Source organism: Ascaphus truei, chromosome 2, assembly GCF_040206685.1.
Source record: "Ascaphus truei isolate aAscTru1 chromosome 2, aAscTru1.hap1, whole genome shotgun sequence".
In the NCBI taxonomy this organism is placed as follows: Eukaryota; Metazoa; Chordata; class Amphibia; order Anura; family Ascaphidae; genus Ascaphus; species Ascaphus truei.
The window spans coordinates 398,225,040-398,240,180 of NC_134484.1; the positions used below are offsets into that span (position 1 = coordinate 398,225,040).

Here is a 15,141-nt window from a genome sequence, read left to right on the forward strand (position 1 = left end):
CTGGAGTTTCCCACCCCTGTACTATCGGCTGCTTCTGACAATATTGAATCAGGCCCTATACGTTGTGTTTCTGCTCTCCCTTCAGCTTGTAAGCTGTTCCAGGCAATGACTTCGCTATAACATCAGTGACAAATATTTGTTTAATGTTTTTTAGTGCAATTTACTTTATTTCTCCATTGTACGTGTAGCGGTCATGTAAAATGGCTACAGTCATCTCTCCTGCTGACAGTAAGGCCTGGTAAGTTGTGGGCATGCCAGCAGTAATTATGGAGGTTTGCCCTCACACCCTGGTGAGGTGCCCTATGTATGGATGGGAGTGGTCACAGGCGCTGACTCCATGGTTAGTGATGTCAGAGGTGTGTCAGCTTCCAGAGTGTACATAAGGCACAGCACTGTGTCTAAGAGTTAGTTCTGCCAGAGTTCTGAGAGGAGTAAGAGTTATGTTATAGTAGCTGAATAGGAAGACTGTGTCCAGGGACCTGGCACAGAGTAAAGACATCCCGGCTGGGATAGGGAATCCCTAATTTAAGGAGAACTACACCTTGTAAAGGGAAGTGCTGTAACAATGGAGGGCTAATACACCCCATTGTGGAGGGCAGCATGGCCCACAGTCCAATAAAGATGCTCTTAATTACAAACCCTCTCGTGTACATGTGTGGAGTGATTGTACAGAGAGGAGCACCGCAGAGGAATTCCTCGCCAGGACCATCCCCAAGTGACCGAAGGGACCCTGATGAGGTGGAGGCGCTGCACTGGACCTAGGTAGGACTCAAGCACACTACCTCAGCTGCCTGTCTGGACGGGTCCTCCCCATACACCATCATGCGGGAGACTCAGGAGTCCTGTAGCCAACAGGTGCACCACCAGACACTACTACACTGTAATGGGGACTGGTTAGACCTCAGGGGCCAATGTGAGATTGGGTGGGTCAGGCCGGTTCACAAAACCCGTTACATACGGTAATGTGGAATCTAGTCTTGTAAGCTGATCACATTCTGACAAATCAATAAACCATTTTATAAATATATCTTAAAAACAAAATGATTGGGCTTTTAAAGGAACAATACAAAAAAAGGAGTGTGTGAGCATGAACAGTGGCCAAGCTCACCATTCTGCTTTATCATAATATGAACAATGCAGATCTCTATATGCAATACCATGCCCGTTCCATTTTTAGTTTCTTTCCTTCTACTTTTGTTATTTTGTTATCATTTTTCAATTCATTGTGGTTGATTTATACTTTTTTTTATTTATAGTAATTACATATACTTCTGTTTCTTTCTCCATGCCACCTTTTGTTTTACTTACAGTATAACCTTATTTTATATATTTTCTTTGCTATGTATTTGTTTCCACACTTATGTACATCAAATGGTGTTTCCTCACACCAATTGGCATAGGCCAGGTTCCCGCTGGCTACTGCAGCGTCCGCCACACAAGAGCCGCCCCACAATGAGGCCGGGCCCGCTGCGAGGGTTGGCCGCCGTGCTGCGGCGACAGAAACTCCTGCTCTCAAGAAAATTGAGAGCAGGGGTCGCAACGGAGCACTAGGCCACGCCCCCCACGGTTCAGCCAATGAGGGCAAACCTGCAGGGTGACGTCATGGCTGCGCCCCCATCACGCCCCCCCTGTCTTTCCCCCTGCAGCTCTCTGCAAACCGGGGTGCTCGGCTGCCAGCCTCGCAGGCGCGCGTGCAGTGCAGGCACTAAGGCCGTAGCCTTACTCTCCGTTTTCACAGGTTGAGAGTTTATTGTTCTGCTGGTCTGTTTGTCTTAGTAAAGGTCCTGTTGAAAATAAAACTGTTGATTTAATTATTTAACTTATTTAATGTGTGGTTGAAACCTATCCCAGTTTCACATTGCATAGCCAGTATCTCACACTGATGAGTCCCGAAAGGTTGAAATAACTGTCTGTGAGTAGGTTTACTGGCTATGCACTTCTTTAACCCAGGCTGTGCTGTAAATCTGCTAATTGGAGTCCATGTTAAAATGGATTTGAAGCAAACGGTGGAGCTCTTTTGCATGTAATTTCCCAGAATCCCTAGCTGCAGTGGAAACATTGTACAGTATGCCAGGAGATAATGGTGAAAAGCAGTTTTGCAGACCTGTCTGACACGTGAATATGATTACAAGTGATATTTTTATTTGATTTTTTTTTTTAAAGTATCTTTTTAATAAAAAAAAATTGTTAAAATATGTAATTCCAAGTTTTTAACAATTAGTTCCCTCACTTCCATATACAAAACATTCTTCTAATCAAGACAAAGCGTAATAGACCCAAGACAGTGGCCAAGTTGAATGCACAGTTGAATGCATTGCTGGCAAGCATGGGGCTAGTTTAACTCTGATCTTAGCTGTTACTGCTGTGACAGTTGTACAGTATATACAGTATGAGCTGAAGATTGAATGTAGTTCACACATAGAACTTAACCACTGTGTACTGTAGTTCAGAATTCCTTGTTGGATTTTATTACCATTGAAATGAAGATTCAGGAATACCATGCTCCCCGTTTACTATCTCTTGAGGTCCAACAAAAAAAGAAAGTGAAACACAATTGAAAGTAAAATGATTCTATAATTAACAACCACAGCACCACAAAATACATTGTTAAAAAGCAGATAACCCATCTGCATACTGAAAAATATAAATGTTTTGCTTTCTTTTTACTACGAGTCTGTTGTCTTTGCTTTAAAATGGTCAATACTTGAGTTATAATAGTGTCAGCTACTATTTTAAATTTTACTTTCACTGCAATAAACTAATTTTGTGCACAAAGTATTTCCATCAATGATTTAAATCCAGGTGTTTATGGCTGAAATACACAAGGAAAAAAAATAAGGTTTTGACAATCTAGCTCTTCTGCCCGTTATCTTCCACCACATCAAATTGCGTTTTAGGTTTACTAGTTTCTTGCATCAGTTCATGTAATTGTCCAATCTGCTCTTCACGAAGAGAATTAAGTTTGTCTTCCGACAGCACAGTTCCAAAGTTTCCTTTCACACCCGGAATTCTCACACCCGCCTTAGCTTGTTTCCATAAAACTGTGGAATATGCCTGAAAAAGAAACAAGATAGTGGAAATGAATAAGAAGCTACGTTTTCGGTGACATTTATTTCTATTTTCAACTACCAGTATTTTGCTTTAAATTAAGTACAAAAAGGTACACAAGGTTAATGTACATATTACACTTGTCTTTCCTGTGTCCCTCAATTCATCCCCTCCCTCACCCGAACAAGATGGCAGTTTTGCGGAGAGCTTAATTTTCTTTTGGTCAAATTTGGAAAAAACAATGTCAGGCCGATGTCACCAGTAGTCTTTTCATAGCATTCTGTAGGTCCCATTTTAGCGCCTCTTTGTACGTTGGTCTCTTGGAAATAGTTTGTGTTGAGCCTTCTTATATTAAAACAAAACTGTTTGGGTATGCACAGAAGTAAAAAATTTCACCATACCACAACACTATTTTGTGCATGTTTAAGCTGCTTTAAATCCTCTTGCGGAAAACCTAAAATCACCAGAAGAAATTATCAGAATTAGGTCAAAATAGGAAGATAAAATATATTTGACTGGCTTGACCCACTCCATATTCCTGTTCTATGATAATGTACAGTACAGTAAGTACTGTATATGTAGCCCCGAAGGAAAAAAAAAATATACACAGTATATTACTGAGAAATGTGACTCACCAACTTTCTACCTTTACTTAAAATAGTATAACATGCTAAAGGGTACCACTCCAAGAGACTCGAGCCTCTCATTGGGGAACAAAACATGCAGAAGGTCACCAATCCATTGTCACATCCAGTTTTGACTATGGAAACTCACTCTCCCTATATTATCTTGCCACACAACCAGATCAATTATTTGCAAAAAAGTTAGAGTACCGCAGTTAGAACTATCAGACAGCGATGCAGACACAAACACAGCCGTAGAGTCCTGAGAAAATGTACCATCTAGTTGGCAGTCAGTGAAGTTTAACGTCCACTCTACATTCTATAAGGCCACTCATGGCCTAGCTCCAACATACATCACAGATCGCATTACACCATATCAGTAAACAAGACTACTCAGATCAACCAGCAACACACTGCCTCAATTCAATTCCACTGATATCGGGAAAAGAGCCTTCTCAGCTGAAAGGCCAAACTTTGAAACAACCTCTCAATCAGGAAAGCCCCTACTTTACAAGCTTTCAAGCAATCACTTCAGACCCACTTATTTACTGAAGCATTTTGACCTGCGCTGCGAAACCTTTGGGAAGCCCGCTTGCTAAAAAAAAAAAAAAAAAAAGTGATCGATTGCCCCCTCCAGCAGTCTAATAAATCACTTAAAAACTTACAATTAAAATAGGTACTTAATCACTGTTGAATTCTAGAAACTACAGGCACATTGTCTAAAAGGTCTAATCACCTGCAGTTCACTTGAGCTTTACATCCCACATGTGTGAGTGGGCAGTGCTAACATTACAATATTTCATGAGAGTAAAAACCATACAGAATCAGTTTTTTTCTTAGTAGTCTACGAGTTTCATAGGAGCTTATGTACCAGGGAAAAAGTGGAGCAATTCTGGGGTAAAATAACTGCACCGTATGCAACAAATACGTCGCATTGAAATAAATAGGATTTATTTCTTGGATGCATCTTGTGCAGTTTTTTTGTCTCACAATATCTGCACTATTGCCTTGATACATAGACCCCGTAGCAACTTTGTGGTTACAGGTTGAAAAAAAATAAATGATATACAGTACTGTATTGCTCTAAAATTCCACCTGTTGATAAAGAGGATATGCTGATACCCTACTTTTAATAGATCATGTGAGGGCAAACAAAATAACCTAATGCCGAGGCGCATGCGCGACGGATCAGGAGATGGCGGCTTAATTTGAAGGCTCCGCCAGTCCCCGGCGCAATTAAATAAATAAATACCATAAACACCCGTTTTAACACGGCGCAAAATACACCCTACGAAGCGCTGAAGCGGCGGCTATGCCAATAACCCGGGCCACCACAAAAAGCACAAAGCGAAAATCCCTAGACCTGAGATCCTACTTCTGGCATACTGAGCAGGCAAAGAACAGGGACGAGACGGCCATGTCAGCGGGCGGGAGCTCCGATACGGACTCCACGCAAGAAAGGGGAGACCCAGAGGAAGAAGCGGAGATGCAGCCTGTCCTACGGAAGGACATGACAACATTTTTAAAAGAAATAAAAGACTTTTTCCGTAGTGAAATGGATGGGCTGCGCAAAGATATAGAGGGGATAGGAGAACGCACCCACAATTTGGAGCAGCAGATGGACATCTCTATGGAGTGTCACCAGCACACAGGGCAAGAATGAACCCAAATAAAACAAAGGTTGTTGGAACTAGAAGAGAAGAAGGAGGATGGAGAAAATCGGGACAGAAGAAATAATATACGGCTGAGAGGCATACCTGAGGAGGTCCTGACGTTGAGGACTTCGTGGGGAGGTGGATGGAGTCCCTGCTGCCTGATAAATCCCCTTCAGAGCTCCAGCTGGACAGATGCCACCGTGCCTTGCGGGCGAAGCCTCTTCCCAACAACCCCCCATGGGATGTCATCATGCGCATACACTACTTTAAAATAAAAGTTTAGATATGCAAAATCACCAGGGCATCCCCTACACTTCAATTCGATGGAGTGAGACTGTCAGTCTACCAAGACATATCCCCCACTACACTCAATAAAAGACGTTCCCTACAACCCCTAACAAAGGTGCTGAGGGATAGGGGCATACGTTACAGATGGGTCTTCCCCTTTGGACTCCTCGTTATTAAAGATGGTAAGGCTCACAGCCTGCGGCATCTGGAAGAAGGGGCAGCGCTCCTAAAAACCTTAGGAGTAAAGGACACGCTTCCGCCGCAAACAGAGCAGCGCCCGTCAGCAGAGACAACCTGGACAAGAGTGAACAGGGCGGCCGAGAACAAGAAAGCCAAAAATAAAAATAAACCCCGAGTCCTGGATGGAGAATCTGCTTGGTTAATGCCCCCCAGTTGTACTCCCGGCGCTCCTGGCTGGTCGGGCAGCACGTTGCCCCCTGGGATGCCACAGGTACTGGGTGCAGGAAAAAGTTCATGATTAAATCCTGTTACCACAGTTTAAAGTTGTTTGCTGCGCTGTCTCCAGGAAAATTTACCACTACAGGAACTCCAGGGAAAACAAAAAAATGCCTGGTTTAAATCCAGAGACAATGGACAAAAGATGGAGACTCTTGGACCTGCCTGAGGAGACATCGTGGTGCCGAAGAAGAAGCGGGGACTCTGCGCGGGCTAACATGGCGCCTCTGCAAAAGGCGCGAATGGAATGCTGCGGAGACAAGTGGGCGGTAAGGGAGGATGCAGAGGAGGAGCCACGGGAGGAGAGGAGGAAGAGGGAGGTCCCACTTACCCGATCCGAGGACAAGAGGATCTGATGTCAGAGTCAGGGGCCGGGCGCCCGGAAATGACGTAACCGGCAGCTCAACCAGGAAGTGGAGAGGGGGAACGTTGAAGTCTCGAGGCAGAGGTACGTGAATTCCTCTGCCGAGAGACCTGACCTCTCGAAACAGGGGAGGGGGGCAGCAAGTGGACGATTGGGTGGGGGCGACCCAGGAGAACTGAACGGAGGGGGGAGGTACAAGGCTCAGACAAAGATACGGCACAGAGCACCAGGTACCATAACTAGCGGGCGGAGAATGGATAGAGGTGCGGGGGGAGATAGGAATGAGGGGGGAAGAGGAGAATGAGGGAGGGGAGGGAAACGGTAAGAGGGGATAGCAGAGGGTAGAGAGGGAAAGGAAGAGGGGGGGGGGCGTACGAGGGGAGGGAGGGTAAGGCGAGGTGCAAGTAGAAGGGGGAGGAAGAGTAAGGGATCAGGGGGAACACAGGAAGGTTAACGATAACAAGGAGGGGAGAATGGGGGGGGGGGGAAGAAAGCAAAAATGAGAAACAAAAATATAACAAAGGAGGATACATAGTCAAACAGAATTACAAATGGTTAGCGCAGCAGGTTAGTTATCCCACACAAGGTTACAAGTTTGGGTATAGGGCATAAAGTTACAAAATAGGGTTTTCCAGGATAGCTGGGTGTAAGGACTACGCAATTGCATACATAATAGCAGTATTTAGTTTTGATCACTATAATTATCCATAGCGCAGGGGGTTGGGCGGCAGCCCCGCTCTCCTGGCAGTAGGCATGGGCCTAGACAACACTGATAAGGGAACATCGAGGTCAGTGGGAAAAGTCCCGGGGAATGTGGACCTCCTACAGAAATGGAGCCTTGCATGGAGGAGCTGTGCGTTGGATGCAAGGGCACGGAGTCCCCGGGCGCATGAGCTCAGACCTGCAAGGTCTAGCAAGAGCTCAAAACAGTTGTTGTTTATGCTGTTTATGATGATGTCTATACTACATGTTGTGCTGTCTCCCTGGTATGTATTTGTGAGTGTCCCCCCCCCCCTATCCCGACCCCCCACATGGACCGATCATTGGATCGACTGGAGCTACGCGTCCTAGCGGCAACTCAGCCACCGACCGGCAAGGTCACCCGTACCAGTGCACAGAATGGGGTAAGCAGATCTATCCACATACCACAATGTCTGTAAACTGGTTATCTCAAAATGTGAAAGGCTTTAACAGCCCGCAGAAGCGGAGAGTTGCCTTTTCTGAATACAAGAAAAAAAAGATAGATGTTTTGTTTCTGCAGGAAACCCACTTTAGAGCCAGACACAACCCCAGGTTTTTAGATGCCCAGTACCGACAGTTTTATCTAGCATCAGCAAGAGAGAAAAAAAAAGGGGTAGCTATACTTCTACATAATAGTTTCCCATTCAAAATAGATAAAATTAAAAGAGATGTGGAGGGCAGATATCTTATTCTGATGGGGACAATACAAAATAGTAGTCTGACCTTGGCCTCGGTCTATGCCCCATGCGAGAATGACCCACAGTTCTTTCGATCTTTCTTTGCACTCCTAAATAGGGTCGCAGAGGGCAGCACAGTGCTCGCAGGGGACCTTAATAAACGACTAGACCCGCACATGGACAGAACACAGACGAAACATAGAGACAGAGCAGAGGGGGTCACAGCACTCCGACAGGGGATCAGAGAGAATCAACTGGTGGACATTTGGAGGGAACAACACCCTGGGGAGCTGAGTTACACATTCTACTCAAACCCACACGACAGCTACAGCAGGATCGATTATTTTTTGGTGTCAGCTAGATTGGTCCCCCAGATCACCTACTCAGGAATCCATGATATTTCATGGTCAGATCACGCACTAATTGTGCTGAGGTGCTCCCAGATCAAACTGGCCAGCCCGGGAGCAAATTGGAAACTAAATGAGTCTTTACTCAAGATCCCAGAGACAGCGCAACAAGTTAAAGATGAGATCTCACAATTCTTTAAAACTAACACCGGCAGTGTGGAGTCCCACATCACCTTGTGGGAGGCTCACAAGGCCACTATGCGAGGGGTCCTGATTAATATAGCAGCGGGTAAGAAAAAGGCAAGGGAAGCTAAAACAAAGCTACTAAGGGAGAGGCTCCATGAGCTCTCTATCCAGCATACCCAATCTGGCAGAGCCGACACATTGAAGGAGTTGAAGGACATGAGAATAGAACTTAACCTCCTCCTCACTTCCAAGGCTGAGAAAGCACTGAGTTGGACAAAGAGGAAATTTTTTGAAAAATCGAACAAGCCAGATACCATGTTAGCTAGGAAAATTCGCAATAAACAACACAACTACACAATCCATGCGATTAAGACTAGAACGGGAGAGTTAACAGCCAATCCGAAGCACATAATCGAGGAGTTTAGAGATTACTACGCTGGGTTATACGATGGCCAGAAGGTAAGACACAACGCTAAAACAAGTAAGGCTTTAGGCGAATTTTTAGAAAAAGCAGAACTACCAAAATTAACAAGGTTGGAGCGGGAGTTCCTTGGAACGGAGTTTACAGCGGAGGAACTACAAGAAGTAGTTGCTAACCTTAAACCTGCAAAAGCTCCAGGCCCCGATGGATTTTCTAACTTGTACTATAAAAAATATATAGGAATCCTGTCCCTGCACTTACTGAGGATGTTCAACCATATTCTAACAGGGGGCTCCTTCTCAGACATGATGTTGCAGGCGTCCATCTCAGTGATTCATAAGCAGGGCAAAGATTCCACCAATTGTCCAAGCTATCGGCCGATATCTTTGATTAACTCAGATATTAAAATTTACTCCAAATTACTGGCCAATAGATTGAGTTCAATTCTGGCTAGGCTGATTCACCCAGATCAAGTTGGCTTCATCGCAGGTAGGCAAGCAGCCGATAACACTAGAAGGATAATTGATACTATAGACTATATAAATGCCAGCAAGATCCCGGGAATAATTGTAAGCTTAGACGCAGAAAAAGCCTTTGACAGAATTGATTGGCCCTACCTGGATGCCACGCTTGCAGCATTTGGAATGGGGGACACGGTAGCATGGGCAATCAAAGCGCTGTACACTAATCCAACAGCGCGGGTAATCCATCAGGGGTACCCGTCAGACTCGCTGCAAATTAAAAGTGGTACAAGACAGGGCTGCCCACTTTCGCCTCTGTTGTTCGCCCTATGCATGGAACCACTAGCAAACCATATTCGCAGTAATAAAGACATCACAGGAATCCAAATCCAATCTCAGGAGTACAAAACCGCGTTATACGGAGACGATGTTATCCTGACATTGTCAAAGCCCCTGGTCTCCCTACCCAACCTTTTTGACCTCCTGGATAAATTCAATTCGGTCTCAGTGTTCAAGATTAATCAAACAAAATCGGAGGCGCTGAACCTGAACCTCCCTAAAACTACCGAAAAACTAATAGAGATTAACTTCAATCTAAATTGGCAACCCAAGATGATTAAATATCTGGGAGTGAATCTCACAAAGGAGGTTAAATTATTATATAAAGCAAACTACCCCAAACTCTTACAATCTTTGAGAAGGGAGCTGAAGGAATGGACGACATACGGTATCTCCGGGATTGGAAGAATTTTCTGCCCAGACTCTTATACCTTTTTCAGACACTCCCCATACCCATAGATAGAGCGGACATAAGGGACTTACAGGCCCAGATCTTCAAATTTATCTGGAACAACAAGAAAGCTAGGATACCAGCAACAACACTGATAAAACCCAAAACAGCAGGCAGACTGGCGGTACCTTGCTTGTTCTCGTATTATAGAGCGGCACAATTGAGCCAAATTATCCAATGGCACACAGATCCAAAACGGCGTAGATGGGTGGAGCTGGAGAGTGAGCTGTGTGCCCCATTGGACATTCAGAACCTGATTTGGAATCCAAAACTTAGACTAAAGAAAATCTCGAGACCGCTCTCCTCAATGACTACCTCACTCTCGGTTTGGGAGGCCACCAAATTTAAATGTGCCTTAACCAAGCGGAACTCGCTGATGACACCACTATTCGGCAACCCTGATTTTGCTCCGGGGCTGGACGAGGGACACTTTATACTCTGGAAGCAGAGAGGGTACGGGAGGCTGAGGGATCTGGAAGGCATAAGCACTATTCAAACATTCACGCAAATTCAGGCCGACAAAGGCATCCCCAACACAGAATTTTTTAGATATCTCCAGATCCGGGCATTTTACACCAAATACAAGAACCGTCCTAAAGTGACGAATTTCGAATCGCTCTGTGCACGTGGGCACAACACTTCGGGACTTAAATCTAGACTGTATAGAGAAGTAATCGATCCTGGGGTTGGACCCAAGCCACGTCTTGACTACATGACCCAATGGGAGAGGGACTTGGGGAAGACATTGGAGGACGAGGACTGGACAGACATACTTGAGGCGACAGCAAAAACCTCGATTTGTACGACGTTGAAGGAGAACTCATATAAGGTGTTAATGAGGTGGTATCTCACTCCAGTTAGGTTATTGAAATTTGTCACGGGTTACTCCCCCTTGTGCCCTAGACAATGTGGAGAGCCCAGAGACCTGCTGCACATGCTGTGGTCTTGCCCTTGACTGCGCCCAACATGGGAACAGGTTCAGAGTTGGCTGGAGAGGATCTTGGGCCTCGAAATTCCTCTAGATCCTTGGTTATTTCTCCTAAATAAAAAGGGCCTGTCGAGAGCAGGAAACAAATTGGTCGCTCATTTTGCGACAGCGGTGAGGTGTGAGACGGCAGCATTGTGGAAGCAAAATACAACCCCATCGTTAGAAAAGATTTGGAACAGAATTTGGTTCGTCTGCCAGATGGAGAAATTGACAAGTTTGGTCAATGACACTGGCTCAAATTTTCAAAAAGTCTGGTTCCCCTGGCTGGCACAGACTGACATTGTAGGGGTGAGCAATGCCACCATTTGGCTGTAATAGTGGAAGGTGAGTTTGCCTTTAACGCATACCAGAAGCTAGTGCAGTAGGTAAGAGCCCCATATACAAAACATAGAGTTGACGTGGATGGAAACGCCCAACACAGGGTTGCACAGTACGAGCCGAACGGCCCTACGAGATGCCAGAAGATGTGGAATAAGGGTCAATCCCCCTACCCACCCCCCCTACCCCACCTCTGCCCCCCTTCTGTGTTACCCCCCCCCCCCTCCCACATGTGTCTCCCCTAGTGTGTCACTCTCCTCCCCCCCCCCCCGAGTCTACGTTCAATTTGTATCTGTATGAGTAAGTAAATGTGGCAGCTTCAGCTAACACGGGTCAAAAAATGTCTTCACACTGCTGTATGCTTGAAAAAGGAAGAAAATAAAAAGTTGAAAAAAAAAAAAAAAAATAACCTAATGCCAATTCTAGTTTGAAAGGGGAAAAATATTCCTTCCCGATTCCTCCTCTGCATATATTATAATCTGAATCAGCATACACGTGTACTTCTTATAAAATACTATATATCCTGTGTTGTCTTCAACATAGTTTTGCAGTATCTCAGCAGGTAGTTATTTTCACAGCCCTTACTATTTAGTAGTTTTCTTTGTGCTAATCTCAGTGGAAAACCTAATGGTAACAGTACAGCTCCCTTGCAAGTTATCTGTATTGATCTTGAATATATTATTAGTAACTAGTACTTTCATCCCCTCTTAGACATACCTCCTTTTCTATAAAAAATTTTTTTAATTCTAACAATCCTTCATGGATGGTCTTTCTTCACAAATCCGACCTTCCATCCACACTTTCTCCAGTTGAATAATGTCTTTTTTATTATATAAAAAGCCCTAAACTGTTCTCTATATTCAAGGTAAGGTCTGACTTGATTTACTGTCCCGGCTAAGCTCATTCTAAAGCTTGCCGGGAGCTGGCCGGGAGCATGGCGGGCTAGCTGCGGGTCTGCTCTCCGTTTAAAAATGGAGTTTCCCGCGCGGCGGCCGCTTCAATAGATAAGCGCTAATGGCGCTTACTATTGAAAGCGCCCGAGGCGCGGGAAAACTGGCCGGTTTCGGCCGAAGACCGCCCGCGCGCTGCCCGCGCTATTTTTAATCTGCGGGGGCACTGCGGCTGCCCCCGCATGAGAGTCAGCCCGGCCGCCACTGTACACAGAGCAAAATATGCAGTGTGCTCTCTGATAGCTGCCCCATTTAGTGCCCTAGCATCTAATTAATTGCTTCCAAGACTAAGCACAATTGCACCATTACAAAACCTAATATACACAACCATTCCAAAAGCCTTCTAATTAAAGATTGACATGTTGTTCCATTACATTTGTAAGTATCCTGCTTACTGTTGCTACCTAATGCATATATCTAACTGGTTGTTTGAAGTGTGCAGTTAGATCCAGAAGGAAAGGGAAGTGCTGTGTATACTAGTGTATACTAGCAGGGGTGGTTGAGTTTGGGGAGTGTGAGGTGGGTTAATTTATTTTTAAAGTGTGTGGTAATTTTTCCCCTTTCTCCTGCCTGAGGCAGAGTGGGTGTGGTTAGTAAATTGCTAACCTAACACACCTGCAGTGGGTGTGGTTAGTTGATTACTAACCTAACACACCTGGTGGGTGTCCCTATTTAAACAGAGGCTTCTAATGAATTTTGAGATTGTGTATACTGATCTGTGTGGTTGATTTAAGTGCTGGTTGTTTGAAGTGTGCAGTTAGATCCAGAAGCAGTTTGAACAAGGAAGCGGTTAAACAAGGTATAGTATATTGAAGTACAGTTATTGTTAATACTTATAAACTTCATAGTTGCTATAATGAGCAGGATTGAAAATGCCACTCAATGCACATCTTGCCATATCTATGTGCACTTGGAGCAGCTGTTCCAAGGAGCATACAGCTCTGAGAAGTGTGAGTGGGTGATCTCTTTAAAGTCAGAGATTGCTGATCTGAAGAGGCAACTTGCAATATTGAGGGACATTGGCAATCTTGAAAGGGGTTTAGAGCTCACTGAGCAGGCCCTTGCTTCGACTAGTGGAGCTGTTAGTGAGGAGCAGGTATGTAGCTGGGTAACAGTTAGAAGTGGAAGCAGGGGCAATAGGGAGAGACAGGTCAATTCTGAGCTGACCCATCCCAATAGATTTGCCATATTGAGTGAAGATATTGTGAGTGTCAGGGCAAAAATGGCAAGGCTGGGGGAGACTAATTCCTCTAGCAGCCAGGGGAATAGTTCCTCCAGCCCAGAGGGGACTCAGGATACTCTTATACCAAGAAAGATTGTTGTGGTAGGGGACTCCATTATTAGGAAGGTAGATAGGGAAATCTGTTGCCATGACCGCATGAACCGAACAGTTTGTTGTCTTCCGGGTGCTTGGGTTCGGCAGATTGTTGGGGGGGCAGGGGGGGTGGAGAGGGGTGGAAGGAGGGGATGGGATTGACCCGGCGGTCTTGGTACATGTTGGCACCAATGACAAAGTTAGACAAAGATGGCAGGTCCTAAAAAATGATTTCAGGGATCTAGGCCAAAAGCTTAAGGCAAGGACCTCCAAGGTTGTATTTTCTGAAATACTACCAATGCCATGCTCTACCGCAGAGAGACAGTCAGAGATTAGGGAGGTTAATGCATGGCTAAGAACGTGGTGTAGGAAGGAGGGTTTTGGGTTTTTAGAGCACTGGGATTCCTTTTGAGAGGTGCATCTATATTCTAGGGACGGATTGCACCTCAATGAAGAGGGATCTTCTGTGCTAAGGGGAAGAATGTCAAAAAGGTTGGAGGAGAGTTTAAACTAGGATGGAGGGGGGAGGGTAATGAACTAAATAGAATAGAAGAGGAAACAAGGGATTATGGAGGTAGAATGGGGGCAAGTGCAAGTTTGACAAGCAGTGAGACACCTATAGTACATATAGATAATACTAGAAAACTTCTAAAGACTAAACCAAGTTGGCGCAGAAAGGAAGGAGCAGAAAAGATAATAGTACAGGCTGAAAAAAACCTGAAATGCTTGCTAATGCAAGAAGTCTGACAGATAAAATGGGGGAGCTTGAATTAATAGCTGCAAGGGAGCAGTATGATATGATATAGGCATTACCGAAACATGGTGGGATGAAACTTATGACTGGGCAGTTAATTTAGAGGGTTATTCCATTTTTCGGAAGGATTGAGCAAATAGAAGAGGAGGTGGAGTATGTTTAAATCTTAAACCGGGTCTAAAACATATAAGGGACGATGTTTATGCAGGGAATGATGAAAATGTACAGACTTTGTGGATAGAAATTAGCAGTGGAAGTAAAAGTATAAAGAAAATGTTTGTAGGGATATGCTATAAACCACCAAATATCGGTGAGACTGAGGAAGCTAAAATACTTTTGTAAATGGAGAAGGCATCAAAACTGGGTCATGTTTGAATAATGGGTGGTTTTAATTATCCAGACATAGACTTGGGCAATGGGATTAGCATTACAACAAAAGGAAACAGGTTTTTGGGGGTGCTTAAAGACAATTATATGACCCAAATTATTGAGGAACCAACCAGGAGAGGGGCAATACTGGATTTGGTCATATCAAACAATGTAGAAGTAATAACAAATATTCAAGCCCTGGAACATTTGGATAACAGTGATCATAACATGGTCTCATTTGAAATAAATTATCAAAAAACAGATTACTTGGGTTCAACAAAGACCTTAAACTTTAGAAAGGCAGATTATAATAAACTGAGGTCTAATCTACAAGTAATACATTGGGATGATGTTTCTGCAGGGACAAAAGTAGAAGATAAATGGGCAGTC

At 44.5% G+C, this 15,141-nt stretch overlaps 1 protein-coding gene across 4 annotated transcripts in view; it reads right to left on the bottom strand.

Moving 5' to 3' along the window:
• Nucleotides 1–2,437: 2,437 nt before the first annotated feature.
• SDHAF3 (succinate dehydrogenase complex assembly factor 3) overlaps nucleotides 2,438–15,141 on the bottom strand; it is a 92,605-nt gene continuing 79,901 nt past the window's right edge. For all 4 annotated transcript variants that reach the window (XM_075587288.1, XM_075587290.1, XM_075587289.1 and 1 more), the window contains one exon: nucleotides 2,438–3,054. In XM_075587288.1, the coding sequence (XP_075443403.1) occupies nucleotides 2,851–3,054 (204 nt within the window). In that variant the 3' untranslated portion in view covers nucleotides 2,438–2,850. The remainder of the gene's footprint in view (nucleotides 3,055–15,141) is intronic.